Source organism: Aspergillus chevalieri, chromosome 5, assembly GCF_016861735.1.
Source record: "Aspergillus chevalieri M1 DNA, chromosome 5, nearly complete sequence".
Lineage (NCBI taxonomy): Eukaryota > Fungi > Ascomycota > Eurotiomycetes > Eurotiales > Aspergillaceae > Aspergillus > Aspergillus chevalieri.
This window is the reverse complement of record NC_057366.1, coordinates 882,288-903,761: the sequence shown is the minus strand read 5'-3', so window position 1 is coordinate 903,761 and position 21,474 is coordinate 882,288. Positions and strand designations below refer to the sequence as shown.

The following is a 21,474-nucleotide window of genomic DNA, read 5'->3' as shown; positions in this document are numbered from 1 at the left end:
TCTCCTGAATGTCACTTGGCTTCCGGAACTTTCCCGTCAGGGATAGACAGCCCTCTGTATCCTTATTCTCTGTTCTTTCTATGGCGTACATACCACGGAGTACTCACTCAAGCCCCTTTTCATACCAGGCACAGCATCTGCCACCCGTGACAACGGCTCGTCCCGTCCCCGTCAGTCAATAGTTGGTACGGAATATGCGCTCCGTAGCAAGTCAATGATAATCTGCTTCGTCGTCAATGTTTGTAGGCGTGTTGATCGACGGAGTCAGAAGCCTTCTAGTGGTCTTCCTGCTCCTACCCATAATTCCCAGTGCTCCGTCGAGCCGTTCGCGGAACCCGGAAGGCATGTCCCGGGAGATATATCGGCTACTAAAGCTCCACCGGCTACCGGGAATATGGAAAATGGATATTATGTATTTACTCCGATGCCATGGTAAAGGATTTGCTCGGAATATAGTGGCTGTTAGTGTTCTCTTGGAAGGATTATGAAGTAGTACTTGTAACGTAACCGACCACCGAGCTGGCCGGACCACCGAGCTGGCCAGCTGGCCGCCGCCTACCGCCGAATCGTACTATATAGTATACACTGATTTTGAAGCCTTTCTCCCCAGAAAATTGATATATATTATCCATAAAAACAATAGACTATTTCTCAGGACATTTTAGCCGATTGTGGCCTATTTTACCACATGTGCTACAGGTTGGTGGCTTACGCCGCCTGGAAACTGGGTGGTATGCTTCCTTTACTATAGCCTCCTGTTCTTGCGCTTTTTGTAGTCCTTTAGCACCTGTCAGGCTCCCTCCAGCTTGTATAAAGGCCCTAGGAGCTGCTCTTCTCTGTTTTTGATGCCGGTTTTCCACGCGAAGCTGGTGGACTTCGTGCCGTAGTAGGATGGCATTTTGCATGGTCATCTCCGCCCCTCTCATGACCTTTCCCATTGCCTCCTGCATAGTTGATGGGGACACCTGATGACTTTGGAGGTGATTTATTCGCTTCTTTTGGGCCTCAAGCTGGTTTATATCCGCTGGAGTCTTTCCTGCACCAAAGGATTGATTGCTATGTGATGATGAAGGCGGCGTCGGTGTTTTATATGGTATATGAAGCTTTGAAAGGACTCGCTCAGGTGAAAATGGGACCAGGCCAGTTGCTGCAAAGCTGCTTCGAATGTTTGATGATGATAGAGCTTGGTAATGGACGGTAGGGTATATATAGAGGAATTCTGTTTTATCCACAACGTTGATTCCCTTCTGCATCTTTTTGGTGATTCTTTCGCCATATAAGCGTTTCAATGGCGAAAAGCAGCCAACATCCAATGGCTGAAGAAGATGAGATGAATGCGGAGGCATATATAAAGGAATAATATTCCTTTCTGTACAAAATCTGTCGAATTCTGCAGTGGCATGGCTGCTATGGCCATCCAAAATCAACATGCGATATCTCCCTAATGTACGGGAGGCTGTATGTGGCTCAAAGACATTTTGAAGCCACTCCAGGCCTAATCCATCGTTCGTCCAGCCATTCCTGCTGACACTGATCGTATAGTCCTTTGGAACAGCATGATACCATTGAGATTGATGGTTTTCTGCAGCCAGGATAATCTGGGGAGGCAAGGCCCATCCAGCTGCATTTACGGCAATAATGGCAGTTACCCATTCGCGATTCCCAGGCTGTATGGCTTTGGCATTACTTGCCCGAGTCTCTGAGCCACATATAACTTTGGCCGTGGATGTCATGCCCATCTGAAATCCAGTTTCATCCATATTGTAGATATCTTGCTCGAGAATGCCATATTTTTCAATAGCATTGTAGAAGCACTTATACCACCCCATAACAAGCTCTGGATCTTCACATTTGGCACGCTGATAGTCGTATTTTCGGCTATATTTGGAAGAGAGTTCCTTATGGCGTTGAATATACCGAGTCACCCAATGCTCACCAACATAGGCAGTCTGAGAGGATAGCCGTGCGGACAGTAACAACTGTGCCAAATAGCGTACAGTAGAGATTTGTAGTGGTAGGCCACGCTGGCCCATATCAATGATCCATGATGAAAGTGTCTTTTCTTCAGTAGGCGTCAATTTTCGGCCATTGGCAATAGATTCCTTGCGGCATGTGGTTCCATTGACTCGGGTCTTGAAGGTAGAGAGAGGTACATCATATGCCTTGGCTGCTGCATTTCTTGATGAAAAAAGGCCTTTTTTATAAGCTTCTAGAGCTAGTTTGATGCGCTCTTCTTTTGAATTATCGGCCATAATCGTGGTTGTGGATAAAATAGCAAAATACAAATGGTGGGTAGTTGCGGATGTGGCCAGCTGGCCAGCTCGGTGGTCCGGCCAGCTCGGTGGTCGGTTACGTTAACTTGCCAGGATGAGACATGAAATTACTGACGTTATATTTAGACGAGCTCATAGATAGCTATGACGTCCGTTTCATAAAGCTCTGGCAGTATCGCATAAGGTATATTTCCATCCCTACATGTACAAATGCTCGTTACCCATAGCGTAAATCATCAATCACGATATGTCAAACCGCCTAGCAACCTCAATGAACCCGTCCTCCCCCAAACCAACCCACATGTCAACATAGCCCTTTTCCGGATCGTTCGCCCTCGCCATATCCTCAGCACTAAACGCTTCCTCCTGCTTTCTCTCAACATAGACTGTCTGAAAGCCCAATCCCTTGGCTGCCTGCAGATCAAACAGATGCGCCGCCACCATCGCACACTCAGCCGGCCGCAGTCCGAACCTCTCCGCTGCACCCAAATAAACCTTAGAAGAGGGCTTATACGCCCCGAAGTGCTCCGCACTAAGGACATTCGTAAACGGCAGGGACCCGTGCCGAACCAAATCTTCCAGCAGAGCCACATTTCCATTGGACAGCGTGCTGGTTCTAAATCTGCTGCTAAGCAGCTCTAGACCACGAGCGCTATCTGCCCGTGGTTCTAGGCGATGCCAGCAAAGCGCCAATTCCCATCTTTCCTCCTCTGTGAAGAGATCGCCCAGATCCCGCTCCTCGAGTAGTTCCCCGAGAGACTTGTAGTGGTGCTGGTCGACTGAGATAAACACGCCCTGTGCCTGGGGATCCCAGGAATGGGTGAACCGGCTGTACGACGCGCGCCATGCCTCCGCGACGGTTTTCCAGTCTGCGGGAGTCATGGCGGAGGCGCGGGCCCGCGTGGTAGCGGGGAGGTCTTCGCGGGGATCGGAGAGGGCATGATGGGCGGCTTGGGAGAGGGCTGTAGTAACGCAGGTGCGCCACTCGACGACTGTGCCGAAGACGTCGAAAAAAAGGGCTTTGGGAGGATTAGTGATTGACATTGTATGCTGTGTATGCTGTAATATGGACAAGTGCTGTACAGAGTAGTAAGACTTCGTATTGCGAACTACTCGTGCTTCCGCTTTAAACCCACCGCCACACCGGTAGAATATTCACACCGTTCAAATAACGGTAAAATAATCACACCAGTAGAATATAGAACTACGAGGTATTCTCTGATATCAATAATGTCATCGGCCATTTTGTATGTTATTCTACCGGTGTAATTATTCTACCGACAAAGACGTCGGATTAGCCATGACAAAAGTACAACGTCCAGTGAAACCAATTTGGAGAATGGAGTCGAATTGCATATGCAAGACTGACTAAACTGCATGATGCATCACATCGCGGTCTGCTACAAATTAAATGCCGTTATTGTGCAATTCCTGCTCCTGGCCAACGCCAACAGCACTGACCAGTTCTCGCGCACGGTTAGCGGCTGTCATACATGTGGTTGCAATCTAGTATTGATTATCGACCAGTTAGGGGTTATGGAAAGAGAACACCCTGGTTCAACGGTCACGGCGAGGCAGATTCAATATCAACGGCCAGTACGGACAACGGATTTTATCCGCAGACCCTGGTCACCTTAATAGCATCTCCTGGCTACTCGGGGAATGGCAACGTTTCGGTCCGGAGGGTGTTACAACCTCAAGGCCAATTGATAGTCTGAGCTGGTTTTCTTTTGTACCCTCCAGTCCGGGTGGAAGGGGGGTATCATTGTTTAGGCCGTTTAATCCTTTGGAGCAGGGGGAGCTACGTATCCCCTGAGTTGTGGGTCGGATTGATATGGAGCACGGAGCAGAGGGGACTCTGTACTCGGTGCAGTACTTCTAACGAGCAGACAGGGACGATAATAACGAGCTAGCAAGGATGGCAATTAGGAGTGCTATCCGATGCTTTCAACTGGCTTATAAATGTTCAATAGTGCTCAGTTTTCCGTAGAATCTCCGAATATTCTCCTACATCGTTCAACAGCAAGCGAGGCCGATGCGATCCCTTGCCGTTGCGATATTACTGAGATATATGCCGAGAACATATTCATGCAGGCCACTGCGTACTTAGTACATATAGAGTGCAGAGTCCAGGATCGCGTGCAAATGACAGGGAACGGTGTACGTGGTATGGTTCATCGGTGGCTATGAACCCATCCACCACCATCACTCCGAATACTCCAAACAAGGATAAAACAAGAACAATGTGATGTGACGGAATGCAGCTCCTGTCGAAAAAGGAGGTCATCGGCAACTCCATCAGCCGCCGTAATCTCCGACAAGAACGCGTACCAAAAGTTGGTTTAGACCCGCCCCTTTTCGGTCGGAGGATTCTCCTGTTTATTTTGTTTGGAGTTTGGTGATTATTGAGGGAAAAGGCTGAGCCTGGTCTCCCTGAATGCACATGCATCTGTATGCCACTTGTCGATGGGCATGTATACTATATACACCGTATCTGCACCGCGAGCACACTAGCACTCCAACTATCGAAGCCTTATGACTCGAGAACGCGCCGGATAACGCGGCTGAATTTCCCAGCGCAAACCTACCAATGAGTCGGATATGACACAGTCCACGACGAGGGCCTTGAAACACGGCGATTTGAGTTTGCTTAATTTTGTTTCGACGATCGCTTCGGCTGAACTCTTCCACTGCCCGCTCGTATCAGGAGAATGTCATGCGAACCAAGACTTGGCCCTTCTGACTCGCTCCTGGGACTCAGCTATTGCCTCCGGATGTCTGACTTGATGCTGAAACAGGCAACCAAGTGGTCCCGTTCAGCTCTGGTGGGACCCGGCTGGACGAACTCCCCCATACTGGAGGGCGGTACCCTGAGGGAGGATTGCTGGTGATCGATAGTCTTTGGGGACTCTCCAAAATTTCCCCTTTTAGGTTGGCCAGCCGTGCGGATTGTATGATTCTAATCTATTTATGTTACTGCAGTAAATTGCAGTAAAATGCATTCATTATCTGCAATATTGAATGCAAAATGCAATCCGGCAGGCAATAATGCCAGTCCGATCGGTGTGGTCGAGTCTGAATAACAAGTCCTTTGTTTTATATTTTTACTTCCCCTTTCCAACCTCAATCGCTATTATGATGGTCTAACTTGGTCTAATCAAGCGTGGATTCAACCCATGGTTTAGTCTCGGGGCATCGTGGCAGCTCCGGTGGAGTGTTATCTAAACTTCAGGACCGAAGTCTATAATAATAACCCCTAATATGGAATATGCTATGGGCCAAACTACGTACGGCGTATGCCATATCGAGTATGGAGCGATAACCCCTGGAGCTAACTAACGCAGCTCACGCAGATTGTATGAGCACAAGGTACGGGTGCATAGTGCATCATCAAAAGTACTGAGGATCCTAGACTAAGAGTAGTACGTACTAGACTTGCTGCTCTGGGATTGTCCCTCGTAGGACTTGCCCCATTTCGGCCGTATGCTCGTTGATCCTACAGTGATCTTAACGTCAACGGTTTTCCCGAACACCCTTCGCCCCCCTCTCCCCTCATTCAGTCCCTCCCTCCCTCAAGTTACTACTCGTGCTTCTCTCACACTTTCAATTTCCCTTTTCCGGGCTTGTTCTGTCAGTTGTCGTCAGAGCAACGCTGATCCTAAGCCGTGCCTCTGTCAGTTGTTGTTACAAAGTGTATCTTGACGATCTTGGATTTTTATCTTCTCGGGGGTGTCGCGGACTTTCTTCTACTCCCTTTCTAACCTCTCGAAAAGGAGAGAAGGACTGTTGTCCAGTCCGTGCTCGTTCTGCCAGAGCACTCTATAGCAGTGTCCCGTGTTAAACTGTACTTTATACTATACAGTACATAACCAATTGTTATGAGGTAAGAATACCCCGTACTCCTTTGACAATCTTGCGTCTCGGTTAGTTGGAATATGCTGGGAATTGATCAATATGTCTCCCTTGCTTGCGCAATGAGCAGAAGTGGCTGACATCTCACAATTCATCTAGATAATCCTCCGAGAGCATTGCCGGCCATACTCGGGACGACAGACCAGCCTTGAATTCAGCAGGGGGCGTTGATCCCCTGCCATCACACATCACCACGATTTTCCTCGTACCATCACGTCCCGGAGTGTATGAATGGGCTTGACAGACGGCTCTGACCTATACTGGGATCTATAGATTGTCCGATGAGCGACCAGTTATCTTGGTGGATTGTTTGAGATAATCTGATGCGTACCATTGATTCATCGCCATGACCACCGGCCAACATTCTTCTGAAGCCTCCGAGGCCTCCGTCCATACCCCGGCTGAAACGCCCATCAGACATGCGCCTGGGGAGACGCCTTCACTGTGGCTCGAGCGGAGGGACTCTTCGTCTACACCATCCTCGATATCGCCTACTTCTGGGCAAAATCGGAGTTTTTCTCCGGATATGAATAGCGAGGATATTGAAGACGTCCCTGAGGATGAGGGACTAAGACCGTTCGATCCGCGGAGATTCACACCGACGCTGCATGCCTCGTTGGTAGGCGAGATCCTGAACCTGCGGCGCGAGGCGGAGAGCAAGTCCAAGTCGATAGATATCCTCGAGCGGAGTCTGGATGAGTGTCGGGCGGAAAACGAAGACCTGACCGCGAGTCTATCGCAAAGTTCCAAAGAGATGCGATCACTGAAACACCAGCTGAAACTGCTTGAAGGTGGATCCTCGTCCGCACTGACTGAACTGGCCAAGGAGCGGGACGAGGCACTAGAGAACATATCTGACATCCGCAAAAAGCTGGAACAAAGCCAGAAAAAAGCCCGCAGTCGTGAAGAGGATGTCGAACGGACCCAGTCGTCTTGGGACTGCGAGCGCGAATCATGGGATAATGAACGGAGGAATCTGGAGCGCAAGGTCCATGTCGTTGAGAATCGTCTCAAGACTGTCCTGAATGAACTTGCTGCTCAGGCAGCTCGTTCCAATTCCATCAACGAGACACCAAAGGCTGAGAGTAATGAACACCTTGCGAACCACATCAGGGACAACAGCGACACAGCCAGTATCTATTCCAGCAGCCAGGGCCGACGACGCACCAGCATGACGAGCTTAAGCTCTGACGAAGGCGACATGCACAATGTCAGATACTCCGTCATGAGTCTCGCCAACATCCAAAACAAGAGCGAAAACAGCTTGAACCTCGCTCAGGAGCTCGAATTCGACGACGATGAGGAGTTCGTTACATTTGACGACGATTCATTATCCGATTCGCCTGGAGCTCTTCCAGAAGAAGCACGACCTGCGTCTGCGCATTCTCAGATGTCGCATACCGTAGGAATGAAAGCGAGGAAGATCCTTGGTCTCGGGCTTGAGAGTAATCGCGGTAGCACTGATGGCGATGCGGCTCAGGGGTCAATCAAGAGTCCGACCAAGATTCCCCTCCCTGCATCGCCTCATGTGTATCGTGATGTTGGAATTCAATATTCGTCGCCACCATCGCCAAAGGCACAAAGCCTGCCTGCCGTCAAAGACAACCAGTCAAAGGACAGCAGCACTCTGACCCTCACCATTGATATGGTGTCGGCCTCATGCCAGACTGTTGGCGACCTCCCCAGTCCTCCTTATACACCAAAACTCCTTGAATCGCCAACATCACCGCAATCAATTCCCATCCAGTTCACCATGGTCTCTGCATTCACGCAGACAGAGTCTGTCCCGAGCAGTCCTCCCCAGACCCAGAAGAAGAACAGCCTCTCCCCGCAAGACGCCCTCTCCCCTGGCATGGAAATCCCAACTATTGCAATCCACCCACCACTTTCCGAGCCCCCATCGCCACGCAGCAGCGTTGTCCTACCCCCGCAAACGAAGAGCGCATCTTGTCAAACAACCCCCCCAACCACCCAGGGCAACTCGATTGCAATTCAAACGGAGGAGATTCGGATCGATCAACGGCCCGTGAAGCTCCCCGCGAGCTTATTACCGTCAGCTATTCCTGACATCCCGCTCAGGAATGAGGCCCGGGTTACGCAGTCTCAGCCGTACCGTATGTCCATGCCTAGGCCGAGCAAGGAAGAGAAGAGACCTCAACCTCAGCACAAGCCAATGCCGTCTGCTGAAAGGCGGTCCAGTGACTCGTCGGAGAGACCGCTGGGGCGGATCCAGGTTTACCCTGGGAATAACGATAATGGACCATTGTCCAAGGGATCGAAGCCGGGTATGCGGCGGCCACCCAGGACGAGTAGTCTCTTTGCTGGATTTGAGAACCTGAGTGATGAAGAGAGTTTCGACAAGAAGATGGATATGTTTAGCGATGATGAGCTTATGAACCGGCCTACTGCGACGTATACACTCAGGAGAGGGAAGATGGTGTCTACGCAGCATCGTCCTGAGTTGGACAACACTATCCTGCCTGAGATTGAGGAGCATCTGTCCGATGCAAAGATGCAGCTTGAATCGTCAATGAACAATGATGGTACTGAGTCTATCGCGTCTTCTCACAGGAAGGGCTCCGGGGCTCGCCACCAGGATATCCGCCGAGCAGCCATGATCACCAGCAGTGCAGCCGCACATCAAAAGAAGCGAGCCCACAGCGCAAGTGATCCAAGCACAGACAGCGGCAGTGCCACCAGCATCGCGCCCCCATTCCCCGTCCCAATCCGACACAGCTCGAAGCGATTCCCCACCGCTAGCAGCGACGGACGAGAAAGCCCCACGCCATCGTACAACAGCAGGAACTTCTCCGACCGCCCACGCCCCTCAATTAACAGAAAACCGACTCTGCGTCGGGTACGGTCTGCGACCACTGTCTCGCAGGGGTCCCAGCCGGATGTGTTTGGTAGTTTCTCATCCCCCGGTGTATCGATGTCCTCGGCTGATAGCCCCAGGCGGCCGTCGCTGCCTTTCGATGATATTATCGAAGACCAGCCGCATCCGGCGCAGCGGAGGCAATCTATATGGCGCGACGTTGCATACGGTGGTGTCAATAGTGTTAACCATGGCAATGGCAGTGGCAGTGGCAGTGGCAGCGGTAGTGGCAGTGTATTCGACCGTGAACGACAGGATTCGACGGCCACGTCGATTCAACAGACGAGCGTTGTCGACGCGATTGCGCAGACTATGATTGGCGAGTGGATGTTCAAGTATGTCCGGCGAAAGTCGTTTGGGAACTCTTCCGAGCCGAAGGAGAACTGGGAGGGTCGAAATGCGGACGAGGTGTCGGCGAATATCACGAGTAGTGGCGTGAGGCATAAGAGATGGGTTTGGTTGGCGCCATATGAGCGCGCTATTATATGGAGTAGCAAGCAACCTACCAGTGGGCCGGCGTTGCTGGGCAAGAGTGGTCGGAAATGTAAGTTTATCCTCCTTTTTGCGCGTGGGAGATGGTAACTAATGAGCCAACAGTCACAATTCAATCCGTCCTCGACGTCAAAGACGACAACCCTCTGCCTAAGGGCTCCAGTCCACAAAGCCAATTCAACCGCTCCATTCTGATCCTCACACCTCAACGAGCATTGAAATTCACCGCCACAAGCATGGAGCGCCACTACGTCTGGCTTACAGCCCTCTCCTTCCTCAGCCACTCCTCCATGGGCCTAGACGAAATCGCAAACCTCCCACCAATTCCACAAGCGCAGGCCAACGCCTCGCCCGCTTCAACAGGCAGCATACGCAAGAACCCCATCCGTGATTCCTTCAAGGCAGCCAAGTTCTCTCGCGCATACCCCAAGCGGCCATTCGCCAGCAACAACAAACCAGCGCCAGTCCCAGAAGATCCCACGGACGACAACGACTCACTATTTGATGCCGCCGCTCCCCCAACAGTTCCCATGTTCTCGACCAACAAACACAGCCGCAAGCGCAGCAACACCGGGCCTCGAATGCCACCATCATCCATGCGCAACTTCTCCGCCATGGGCCCTGCCTCCAATAACACCTCCTTCGACGCCATCTACCCACCCTCAATACCAACCAACGGCCTAAACAGCACCCGCACAAGCATCAGCCGGCGCACCTCTGAAGCAAGCGGTCTTTCATCCAGCGTGGCCGGCAGCGCGACGGGGAACTTCTTCGATGCTATCGGGACAGTCCGTATGGAGGCGTTTATCGACCAGACGGATGCGAATCGGCCACCGCGTGGGAGCACACGGCAGAGTCAGAGACATTGGAGGAAGCCGTCGAGTAGTCAATGGAGTTCGGCGTTGTCGAGTGGGTATGGGTATCCGCAGCCGAGGGGGAGCTTTGAGACCTTTGGATCGAAGTTTGAGGATCCGTTTAAAGGGTTTTGATTCTAATGTATAATTGTGCATTCATTTTTGTTTTTGCTTTATTTATGTATGGAGGCATTTTGTTTGGCTTTTGGGATACCACTTTGTATATTAGCATGATTGGCATTTGCATGATGTATTTAGTTATTGCTAGGTATTGTATAATAAGCATGATGTCAGAGAATCAGGCCATATGTCCATGATTCACTGAGAGATTTGTCCCCCAACTATGAAAAGTACAGTGGAGATAAGGTAGAGTTCATCCACGGTTGCTTTGTTTGGTTTCCTCCGACTTCTTCTCAACTACTAACACCAAACAACATGTCTTCATGTGAGTACCTTTCATTGCCCAAATACTCAGAAGTGCAGAAGTAACTAACTAAAGTTAGTTTTCTATTCAACCAAAACCGCAGAAAAAGAGCATTATCCCATCCCGGAAGCTCTCAACACGCCATATGTCCTCGGTGTCTTACACGACTATTCGGTGCTCGCACAGGTACTTTGGCCGAGACAAGTGCTTGAAGAAAAGCGTACAGACTTGAGTTCAATTGCATCTACTATCGGTTCGTCTGATTCGACTGCCAAAGCAACATTAACATCGCAAGGGAATGGAATCGTCTGTACCGGAAACATGCCCCTTGGTGTCCAATTCATAGTGCTATATCGAATTGTGACCTCTCAAGAAAACTCTCGAAAGGAGAATACCGGTAAAACCGAGCCAGTCGGGGCTGAATCTGCTTCCAGTCTTCTAAGCCCAACCACTTCGCCGACAGAGCCTCGGCTGCACTTGGAAGAGAAGAGGTATGTGCTTGCACCAAAGCCGCTATCCAAGGTTTTGAATATGAGTGAAGGACCAATTGTAGAAACACAGAATTTGGTTATGGTTTTGGAAGAACTGGCTCAGAATGGTATGGATATAGCGTCTGCTTTGGGGAGTTTGAAGGCATCAACAACAAATGGGACAGGAGAGGTGGAAAACGTAAGGAAAAATAAATGAGAAAATTGACGTGCCCCATGTTTCTTACAGAGCATTTCCTACTAAATGGTTTTTTGGGGCAGATCTCTACAGCTATGCATCTCATTCCACAATCCGTGGATATCTTGTTCCGGACGAATTCAGAGCTCATTTGTTTGAAAATTATGGCTTTGATTCAGCCGACAAGATCTGCTTTCTATACGATAAACTGCAAGCTGCTCAGGAATACTTTGAAACGGCAGAGCTTCTGGACTGGCTCGCAACGAGTCCATCGTATATGTTGATATTGGTACATTCCAACTCAAGGCCTTGGACTGGAAAATAAGGGTGCGATTATTTGGCTTCTTAAGGCTTTGCATTTTCTGCATACCCATGAAGAGGTTGTTCATGCTGGTAATATCATCCACCTACTGCCATACACTTCATCTACTGATGTACTTTACAGATGTACATCCAGGAGACTTGCTTTTGAGCATCGATGATGACAATATGCTGCAAAAAGCTTAAGGAAAGAGAGTTCTCAGCGCCAGTACCTCGCAAACAAGTCTCGACCAATCGAACGATTTACCTCTTGCGGCTGCTCATGCGACCTAATATAGGACCATTGCTACTAGCGGATTTTGGCGAGGCTAGCATTGGCCCTGGACCGCATGCCGGTGATATAATGCCCTTGGAATATTGGGCTCCGGAAACGTTGCATTATTTCCGATGGAGCTATCCTGTTGATATATGGAGTGTTGGACTTACGGTATTTCATCTTGTCATTGCCCATGTTGATCTCAGGCTAAGAGTATCTGCAGGTTTGAGACCTTTGAGAAAGAACAAACTTTATACAGCGCGTGACGCGGGTGGATTTCTGTATGATAGCACAGCTCATTGCTGCACTTGGATCACCGCCGCCTGAGTTCTTGCTGGGGATGAAGAAAGAAGAACGGATTTTTGGGACGAGCAGGGTATGTTTCTGTGCATCAATCTACTGTTTTTGTGATATCATTTTAAACAGCGTTAGGGAATTGGTTGGGCCTTGCATCTATCCCACGCGACCGGACACTGGAAGCTCTCGAGACGAGGTTAGAGGGTAAGACTGCCTTTCTTCAATTTATTCGAAGAACGCTGGCCTGGATTCCTGAGGAGAGACCAACGGCCAAGGAGCTTTTACAAGATCCTTGGTTGACTGGTAGAACGGCTTGATCGATTAGTGTGGTGTTCATTTACTTGAATTTGATATTCTATTGCTTTTTCATGCCAATGACGGCATTGCTGTCTATGGCCATAAAAGGGGTGACATCCTACTTCATTCCTAACTCAACCATTCCACCACGTCTAAACCCCATTTGGCCTTAACCTGAAAGAAACCCACCATCAAGGTATGGGTCTCTTCGTGTTGTTTGCGGCTCATGCACTTCAACAGCAGTATAAGTCTTTCACAAAACTTCAAGACAGTCCACATGAGACGGGATTATTACCAATGTGATAATTAACTCATCTTTTTGCTTCTACAAGAACGTTGCTTCAAAGCGCTGCGGGCATTGCTGTGAATACTTTGCATTTCCGACTCAAGTATTTCAGTTGTCTCTATGGACGACCAATCCAAAACATAACAAACCAACCAAGCAAGAACAAGAAAGCCAAAACAAAACAGATATCAGTGCTGCCAATACTCTTCATTCTGCTCCAACGAAATCTGCAACAACTCCGCCTCCCTCACAAAGCCCCGGAACACAGAATGGCTGTGCTGGATCTCCTTGTCGAACCGCTGCAGATTACTCGCAAACTCAGCCATGCGGTGGTACATATAGTTCAGACAGATTAGCGCAATGTTGAATGTCATTTCAGGTTCCAGGCCGGTTTTGATTCCTCGCGGCCAGCGGGCATGGATTGTCTCGAAGAGGTCTTTCTGGATGCGTTTGATGTAGTCGTGGAAGCCAGTGGTCATGGCACATGGGTTCACATAGTTGTTACCGTTGTCATCGCTGCCCATTATCTTGGCCTTCAGGGTAGCTTTGTGTTTCTGCCAGGTACTTTCGGGCAACTGCTTCTGGGGAAGTCCATGCTTAGCAGCGGCAACTTTCGCCCTCCAGATCTGGTCCAGGATCGGAGTCTTGGTGTAGTTGCTGACGGTCTTGGTGTCTTGGATGAAGCTGTAGCTCAGCTGGTTGAAGAAGGCAAGGGCTTCGGTGAGAGTGGAGCGAAGGCGTTGGAGGGCCGCTTCGAAGGGAAGGCCGGTGTCCTCCATGTCCTGGTAGGGGACTAGAGGTTGGGTAGGGGGATCGCAGATGGGGAAGGCTGGCATTTTGTCAGGCTTCGAATGAATGATGATGATGATGAAAGATGAAGGGGATTGACCTGCTTTTATAGGCTTGATTGTCGCCTTCACTCTACGCATCTACTGATATCTCCGTGTCTTCTTTGTGAGATTGATTCAAATGACTTGATAGCGATTGGAGCGCTTGGCTGTCTTCTGATCAACTGCACAATGGCATTATAATCGGTTTCCCTGGTCTCAAACATTGCCTATCACTATCCCGTTACCGCCCCGATGTCTCGGAGGGATTGTCGGGCGACTACATAGATATTGACGATGACTCAATTGATATCTGTTAGAATGCTAATGGTATTTGCCGAGATAATCTTGTACACCATAGGATGTATTGAGACAGTGATCAGGATTTACGGTTACATCCTTCGGTCGAGTAGTCTGCCCAATGGCCCCATGGAACCGGGTCTATTCCCTGGACATGGACTCCCCCAAACTCCGTACTCGTATACAATCCGGGGTATGCAGGGATTGATGTCACGACTATGCAAGTGCCGATAACCGTATGGCAGCTGAGGGTACTTGAGTGCCCAATCGTAGCGTCTGCTCGTATACTTCGGGCATACCCAATTACCCCATTAGGAAACACAGCCCCATGACGCAGAGCACCGCCACATTATGTCATCTTAAGCCACCAGTCACTTCGAGAGAAACACACATTGAAGGGGATGTTGGGAGATTCTGTTGGGTTTCTAGAAGTGCTCCAGTGCCCATACGGAATATTACTTGCAAATTATAGGAGATTTGCACCGGGGGAAAAAGGAAGATTGTAGTAAGTGTGGCTGTTCCTGCAAAAAGGGTTCGACTGGCTTGTTTTGCCTCAGCTACACCAATTTCCTCTTTACTCTCTACCTATTCTTTTGACTACTCGCAACTACTCTTCCCTCTATTATTTACTGCTACTGTGATTATTCCAAGACACAATATATTTTGCTTACTACTTCCTGCAGTCATCTGACTACTATTTATAACCGCGCGATTGTTGACCCACGGTTCTGTCCGCTGAGTTCCAAGTCAAGGCACCGTCTTTCCCGCTTGCTTTTCTTTTATCAGGAAAGTTCTCTTCGATTTTTCTCCCCAAGTGGGTGAGAATCTGCCAACATGGACCCCGACATGGATCTCAACATGAACTCGGTCAATCTTCATCGCAAGGACACAACAAAGGGCCCCCCGTTGCGGGTTCTTTCGCTCGATGGCGGTGGCGTTCGGGGATACTCGATGCTCATCCTCCTCCAGGAACTCATGTACCGCACCTACGTCGAATCCGAAGGAAAAGCCCCTCGTCGCGATCAGATTCCCAAACCATGCGATCACTTCGACCTCATCGTCGGCACCGGTACCGGCGGTCTGATCGCCCTTATGCTGGGCCGCTTACGCCTCGATCTCGAGACTTGCAAGGAAGTCTACACGCGCATGACCAAGCGCGTCTTCGAGACGGACAAAACGTTTGCTGGGATTCCGTATCGGTCGACGTTGTTCAAGGCGTCGAAACTTGAAGAGGCCATTCGCGAGTGTGTGAGGGAACATACCGTGTTTGAGGCTGAGGGGAATGACATTACTCCGGCGTCGAGCGATCGCAATTCCATCGCAAGCGCTCCTTTTAGTCCTAATTCACTAAATTCGATTCCTCAGCGCACTGTCAGTCGAGGGAGTTACAGTGCCCGCGGGCCGTCGCATCCATCGACTCCTGTGAGCCAGAGGAATTCTACGTTTATCAACGGTTTGCGGTGGGGGAATCCGGATGCTCTGCTTTATGACAATCGGGAGTATCGTACCAAGACGTGAGTTCTTCCCTCTTCAGTTACTTTTCCTTCTTTGTATATTCGCATCGCTAATTCATGTAGTGCTGTCACTGCGTTGTACAAAGGCACCTCTCGCAACGGTTCATCCGTCTTCCTCCGTTCCTACGACTCGCGAAAAGAGCCGCCTCCCGAATTTGACTGCACCATTTGGCAAGCCGGTCGGGCTACCTCCGCCACCGGTCTAGCCTTCAAACCCATTCAAATCGGTCAAAGCTTTTTCATCGATGAGGGACCTGGCACGTACAACCCCGCGCCGCAGGTGTTGGAAGAAGCCGCCGTGAACGAATGGCCTGGACGAGAAATCGGCGTCTTCATCAGCGTGGGAACAGGCAAGCGCCCCCCGGGCACCAACAACCGACAACACGAATGGTGGGAGGACTTCTTTGGCGATGCATTGGGTGTCTTTGCTGAAGCGCGACGACGTCTGATCACTAAAATCGAAGGATGCGAAGGTATTCACAAAGACATGCTGCGCGAACACCTAGCAAAGCGCAACGTCAGCAAAGACAACTACTACCGTCTGAACGTCGAGGTCGGCGTGGGAGAGTTTGGCATGAACGAATGGAACCGTCTGGCCGACATCAGCACCAACACCCGTCGCTACCTGTCCAAGCCAGAGGTGAAGAAGATGATCCTCAGCGCCGGTGTCAAGTTCGCCAAGATCAACCGCATGCACCAGCGACTGTCCGCGCACGCTGCCGCCAGCGGAACCAGCGATACTTCTAGTATCCAAGAGGACATCAACCTCAACCTGCTCTCTCCCCACTCACCCACCTATGGCGTGCCCCCTCCATCAAACCCGATGGCCGTCGAACTGCCCGCCGAACTCCCGGGAGACTTCACACCGCTAACCACCGCGGGCCACCACGCACCGTCCCAGTCAGAGGACACGCTCCCCGCCCACCCAACCCCCCAGGACGCCACCCACCCACACCCAGCACGAGGCTCCGGCAGCGACATCTCCAGCTTTCAAAGCCGCAGCCGCCCAACCTCGCAGCAACAGCGCGAGCAACACCCTCATCTCTTCGGCTCTTCCCCGCGACACAGCGGCGACTACCTGCACGAGGGCATGGGTATGCCCCCGCCCGTGCCCCCCAAGACACCAATCCCGTATCCGGACGACCCGACCGAAGTAGGCGGGATCATGATGCCTGTGCCGGACACGATTGTTAGTGGGAATGGGAATGGCAAAGTGAGACCTCCGTATCCGGTGGACGAGCCGCCGCCGGTTGTGAATAAGCAGCGGAAGCCTAGCTATCATGTGCGATGATTTTCTTTTGTTTCTTGTCCATAGGATCTGTTTGAGTCTGGCGTTGCATTCGTGATATCTGGTTTTGATTTCGTTCATCTTCTTCTGACATTTATTTTTGTTATGCCGGTAGTGCTAGGATAGGATACCCTTGGTAGATCTGGAAACATGATTGTATCTTGTTTGCACCTCCATCTCTGTCTCAGAGTACTGGTCTACTCCTCCGGAGTATGTAGGCCAATAAAAACCCACACAAATAGCTGACCGCGGCAAATGACCCTTAACCTCGGCATTTCCCACCACGTCAAAGGTCTCCGCTCGGTCCCCATATTCCGAGTCTCGCTACTCCGACCCCAGACCCTCACTTTCAACACCTCTTTTAACACCTATCCAACACCTCTCAAACGATCAACTTTTCACCCTAGCAATCCCAATATCCTACAAGAAAAGAAAGAAAGAAAGCAAAATGTCCCAATCCTTCACCCCCGCCGACGTCGCCTCGCACAACTCCCCCGACAAGGGCCTGTACATCATCATCGACAGCAACGTCTTCGACGTCACGAATTTCATTGACGAGCACCCCGGTGGCGCGAAGATTCTCAAGCGTGTTGCGGGCAAGGATGCATCGAAGCAGTTCTGGAAGGTAGGTTTCCCCTTCCCCTTTTTTTTTTTTTTTGTTCCGGGTTTTGGATTGCGACGGCGTTTGATTGCTGCAACGGCGTTTGCTGGATGCAGATTGCGATGCGATGCGATGCGGTGGCACTGATGGATGAGGATGAGGCTGATGGTGATAATGAAGTACCACAACGAAAATGTGCTGAAGAAGTATACGCCCAAGTTGAAGGTTGGGGAGGTCAAGGATGCTGCTAAGCTGTGATTTGTCTCATATGGTATATGGTCGAGGTTATGGTGTTGATTGCATGAATTCTTGTTTGGTTTTGAGCGTGTACACATAATGTTACTGCTATTGTTATGGGTTGATTATATACCCATTATGTACAGAATCAATCTGTATCTGTTACTGATCGTACGCGATTCTACAATGCAACACAGTTATAACCACCCTTTTATAGGTCAATAGACCATGCTAAATCAAACATATTTAGGAAATTCGTAACATCATGGTCGTAAGCCCTTCAGAAACAAGCACATTCCAAATGAGACCAAGAGCACCATAACGCTGACCAGGCTCGAGGAAAAGAAACAAGGGCATGCTAGCCCGAATGCACGGCTCATCCATATCCATCAAAAGCGATTAAAACACGACGGAAGAAAAAGAAGAAAAGAAACGTGCTCTATTCAAGCAATTCAACCAACACCAGTACCCAATCCCAATCCCATTTCATTTCACTTCATTTGTCCAGCAAATCCCAGAAAAGAAACAAAAGAATAAATCAATGACGAACACCACCGGCCTTCATGGGCTGCATCAAAGGTGGCCCCGCAAGCGGACCATTCATTTCAGTGATGGTCTTTCGACGCTTGTTGTCATAGTCGGCACCCCGGCTGTCCGGACGGGCGACCTGATCGACATCATCATCCTCGCGCATACGCTTGCTGCCGGCACTCAGCGATCCATTCATCGCCGAGTATATGGGGGCAGAATTGGATGCGACCGAGTAAGATTCTGAGCCGTTGGCCGGCGTGCCGCGAGTGTCACTGACAATGTTGTAGAGACTACCAGCACCAGCTGGACGCGGAGGCGTGTTGTACCCAGCCCATTGAGGGGGAGGGCCACCTCCAGTACGAGGGGTCATGCGACCCGACCCGTTCTGCTGCGACGGGGAGCTCAGCTCGGGGTTCAGCTGGGAGTGCTCCCCCGTCAACGTGCTCACCGATGGGTTGGTGGTATACGTGTATGACCCGCGGTTGGCGCTGCTGTAGCTACCGTTGTCTTGCACGTACTCCGATTCCTGCTCGGCAACAGCCTCGGTGCTCTGGCCATTAGTCTGCGGCTTGACATCAGCGGTCTCGCTCTCCGGCGGGTTTCGTGCCGATGGAGGGCCCATTTCACTCTTCACGTAAGTGGACGAGGGCAGAGTCTGTCCGTACGTCGTCAGCGGGTGCTGAGGAGCATACTGGGCGTGAGAGGCCGGGGCTGCCGAGTAGTATGGCTTGGTATCATAGGCTGTTTGGCTGCTTTGATATGGCATCCCTTGCAGGCTGCTTGGCGGGGTCGTGGCGGGTGTGGCGGGCATGGACCGCGCGTTGTTCAACGTCGTATCAATCGACAGCGGCTGCGAGCTCTGCACTTGGCTGCCCCACTCATACGAGCTGTTCTGGTTCGTGATGCCCATGAGACTTGATGCACTGGCCGGAGGAGTGGGAAAGGTGTGTGCCCGGTCAAGAGCCGGTCTTCCCGCCTGAGACGCCATGCTGTGCGGAGGCAGGTGCGAGGGCACTGGCGTCTGTAGCGAGTGATGATGATGCAGAGCAGACGGCTGAGGTCCCGGGGTCCGGGTAAGCTGAGGGCCTTCCAGTCGCCGCTGCTGCGACTCTTGGACGACCATGTTGGTCCGGGTCTGGTTGGTAGGGTGGTACAGCAGACCACCAATGTTATGCACAAACAGGGGATACAGCAGATCCGTGATCTTTTCCTTGTTGGCAAATTCCAATGCGCGCTCAAAGGGAATCCACACGCCCTTCAAGTGCATCGGACCAATCTTGACCACATGACGGACCTTTTCGCTTTTTAGGATACCGTCACGACGACCACGAGTCATACCAGCGACATTGAGCAGCTTGGTGCCGTTGATCATATGGTTATCTAAACACGTTAGCTTCTGTCAGAACACACGGTACAAGGTTGTGTCTTACCCTCTCTCCGTGCAACACAGACACCCTTCGATTCGACTTGATAGCAGAGGCTACCCTCATCTTCCCAAAGGGTGGCGGTGACGCGTGGCTTGGCCCCAGGAGGCGCAATCTGACCAGTGGTGTCATACACATATCCCTGCGCTGGGCTGCCGCTGGTGTTTCCGTACGGCGGTGCCACAGAGGGGTTGGTGACAGCTGTTCCAGTAAGTATAAATGAAAACACATTGAGACAGAGGAAGGCTTACCAGGTAATGGCAGCAATTGGGCGGCAGTCATGGACGTCGTAGGCGGCTGAGTGGCAGACTGGGGAGAAGTCACCCCAGGGTACGCATACTGCGAGTACGAGCTGGCGGGTCCGTAGGTGGTCGAGGCCGGCTGCAAGGCCGGGGGTTGTCCCGGGTAGGAGTAATGCGAGATGCCACCAGCCGCAGCAGCTTGTGAGGCATATGGCTGGGCAGACGACAAGTGCGACGAGTGAACATCCATGTACGGAGGGGTGTGATTCATACTGCTGATGGGATGGGGAGGAGGGTAGTAGCTCTCACTGACGGTGGAGGGCACGGTATAATCCGCAGGACCGCTAGTAGCGAGATCAGCAGAAGGCGGCGGGGTGCGGTTGTCGTGGAGAGCGGTCGTAGGACCAGAAAGACTGGTGCGCGCGCTCGAAGAGTGAGAGGCGGTAATAGACGGGTCAGGGTAAGAGGTCCGGTAGGCAGACTGCGAGGCCGTGGGCAGGCTCAAGGCAGGCAGTTTGTCACCGGGCAGCAACGGCCGTTCAGCAGCGTGAGGGTTGTAGAAAGGAATTTCAGCAGGACCTCTGATGTGGACCTGCGAGATCGACGGGAGCTCCAGTTTTTCGGTTGGTCTGGGAACGGACTTGAAAAAGGGTAACAAGCAAGAATGCTTGAAGGCTGTCGAACTGAAAGAAGATGTTCGACGCGCCGTATAGTTTCAGCGAGATGTGAGAAGCGCAGAGGTACAAGACCGAAGAAGTATCGGCATGCACGGTTATAAGAGTTAAACACAAAAAGATGGCTGGCTGGAAAATAGGAAAAAGATGATGCCAAACAGATGCAAGAAAATGCAAAGGCTGTGCAGTCGTGGCGTAGATCGTGGCAGGTCGTAACCGTAAAAACGCTCGAAGAACGCTGGGAAAAGATGCAAGAAATCTAAGCTTTTTTGTTTGGAAGATGATAATTGGAGATCACCAGCAAGGAACCATGAAGAGGCAAGGCTAGAAGAGGCAAAAGTTCATGGGTCACGTTTCAGTCGTCAAATTGAAGGAGGACGGACGATGCGAAAGCGAAGCGGATGTATGGTGTATAATGTATGTATAGCAGCAAATCTAAAGGCGAGAAATCGTAACAGGTCGTAAGCAGGGCGTCAATCGTGCAGTCTCTTTTCTAAGTTAAGAAAGAAATAAAGTATAAGTATAAGGAAAAAGGATGAAATCGTGACAACGTAAGATCATGCGAGACGGAGGCAAGCAACAGAGCGAGACAAGATGGGGGTTGGGCAGTAGATATATGTATGTATGAGGGGAGGAGGAAGAGGAAGTATGTGTGAGGCGAACAAACGAAGGGATGATGCAGCGAGACACCGACAGAAAGAGACCGAGAGACAGCTGGAGGAGGCTGGGCCCGTGCAGCAGCAGCAGGAGCAGCGGCAAACGCAGGAGATCCCGATAAGCGTGGATGTAAGTGTGCGTATCTGTATCTGTATGTATGGAGAGCGGTATGTGGATGCGTTTCTTTTTTAGAACAAGACAGAAGTTTGACAGAAAAAAACCGATG

At 50.9% G+C, this 21,474-nt stretch overlaps 7 protein-coding genes across 7 annotated transcripts; 4 read left to right on the top strand and 3 right to left on the bottom strand.

Moving 5' to 3' along the window:
* Positions 1-2,513: 2,513 nt before the first annotated feature.
* ACHE_50321S (haloacid dehalogenase, type II) lies at positions 2,514-3,317 on the bottom strand (the record flags this gene model as incomplete). The annotated part of the gene is made up of 1 exon (XM_043280025.1): positions 2,514-3,317. The coding sequence occupies one exon, from the start codon at positions 3,315-3,317 to the stop codon at positions 2,514-2,516; it is 804 nt and encodes a 267-aa protein (XP_043137645.1).
* A 3,214-nt stretch (positions 3,318-6,531) lies between these two features.
* Positions 6,532-10,541, top strand: ACHE_50320A (putative nuclear migration protein; the record flags this gene model as incomplete). Its single annotated transcript, XM_043280024.1, has 2 exons — positions 6,532-9,604; positions 9,658-10,541. The coding sequence occupies 2 exons, from the start codon at positions 6,532-6,534 to the stop codon at positions 10,539-10,541; spliced, it is 3,957 nt and encodes a 1,318-aa protein (XP_043137644.1).
* Positions 10,542-10,841: 300 nt separating this feature from the next.
* On the top strand, positions 10,842-11,440 carry ACHE_50319A (uncharacterized protein; the record flags this gene model as incomplete). Its single annotated transcript, XM_043280023.1, has 3 exons — positions 10,842-10,851; positions 10,910-11,321; positions 11,392-11,440. The coding sequence occupies 3 exons, from the start codon at positions 10,842-10,844 to the stop codon at positions 11,438-11,440; spliced, it is 471 nt and encodes a 156-aa protein (XP_043137643.1).
* A 1,701-nt stretch (positions 11,441-13,141) lies between these two features.
* Positions 13,142-13,789, bottom strand: ACHE_50318S (uncharacterized protein; the record flags this gene model as incomplete). Its single annotated transcript, XM_043280022.1, has 1 exon — positions 13,142-13,789. One exon carries the CDS (start codon positions 13,787-13,789, stop codon positions 13,142-13,144), a length of 648 nt encoding a protein of 215 aa, XP_043137642.1.
* A 1,125-nt stretch (positions 13,790-14,914) lies between these two features.
* On the top strand, positions 14,915-16,885 carry ACHE_50317A (putative Patatin-like serine hydrolase; the record flags this gene model as incomplete). Its single annotated transcript, XM_043280021.1, has 2 exons — positions 14,915-15,594; positions 15,658-16,885. The coding sequence occupies 2 exons, from the start codon at positions 14,915-14,917 to the stop codon at positions 16,883-16,885; spliced, it is 1,908 nt and encodes a 635-aa protein (XP_043137641.1).
* Positions 16,886-17,330: 445 nt separating this feature from the next.
* ACHE_50316A (cytochrome b5-like heme/steroid binding domain-containing protein) lies at positions 17,331-17,741 on the top strand (the record flags this gene model as incomplete). The annotated part of the gene is made up of 2 exons (XM_043280019.1): positions 17,331-17,507; positions 17,664-17,741. 2 exons carry the CDS (start codon positions 17,331-17,333, stop codon positions 17,739-17,741), a joined length of 255 nt encoding a protein of 84 aa, XP_043137640.1.
* Positions 17,742-18,258: 517 nt separating this feature from the next.
* ACHE_50315S (uncharacterized protein) lies at positions 18,259-20,188 on the bottom strand (the record flags this gene model as incomplete). The annotated part of the gene is made up of 3 exons (XM_043280018.1): positions 18,259-19,631; positions 19,682-19,876; positions 19,927-20,188. 3 exons carry the CDS (start codon positions 20,186-20,188, stop codon positions 18,259-18,261), a joined length of 1,830 nt encoding a protein of 609 aa, XP_043137639.1.
* Between the last annotated feature and the right edge of the window lie 1,286 nt (positions 20,189-21,474).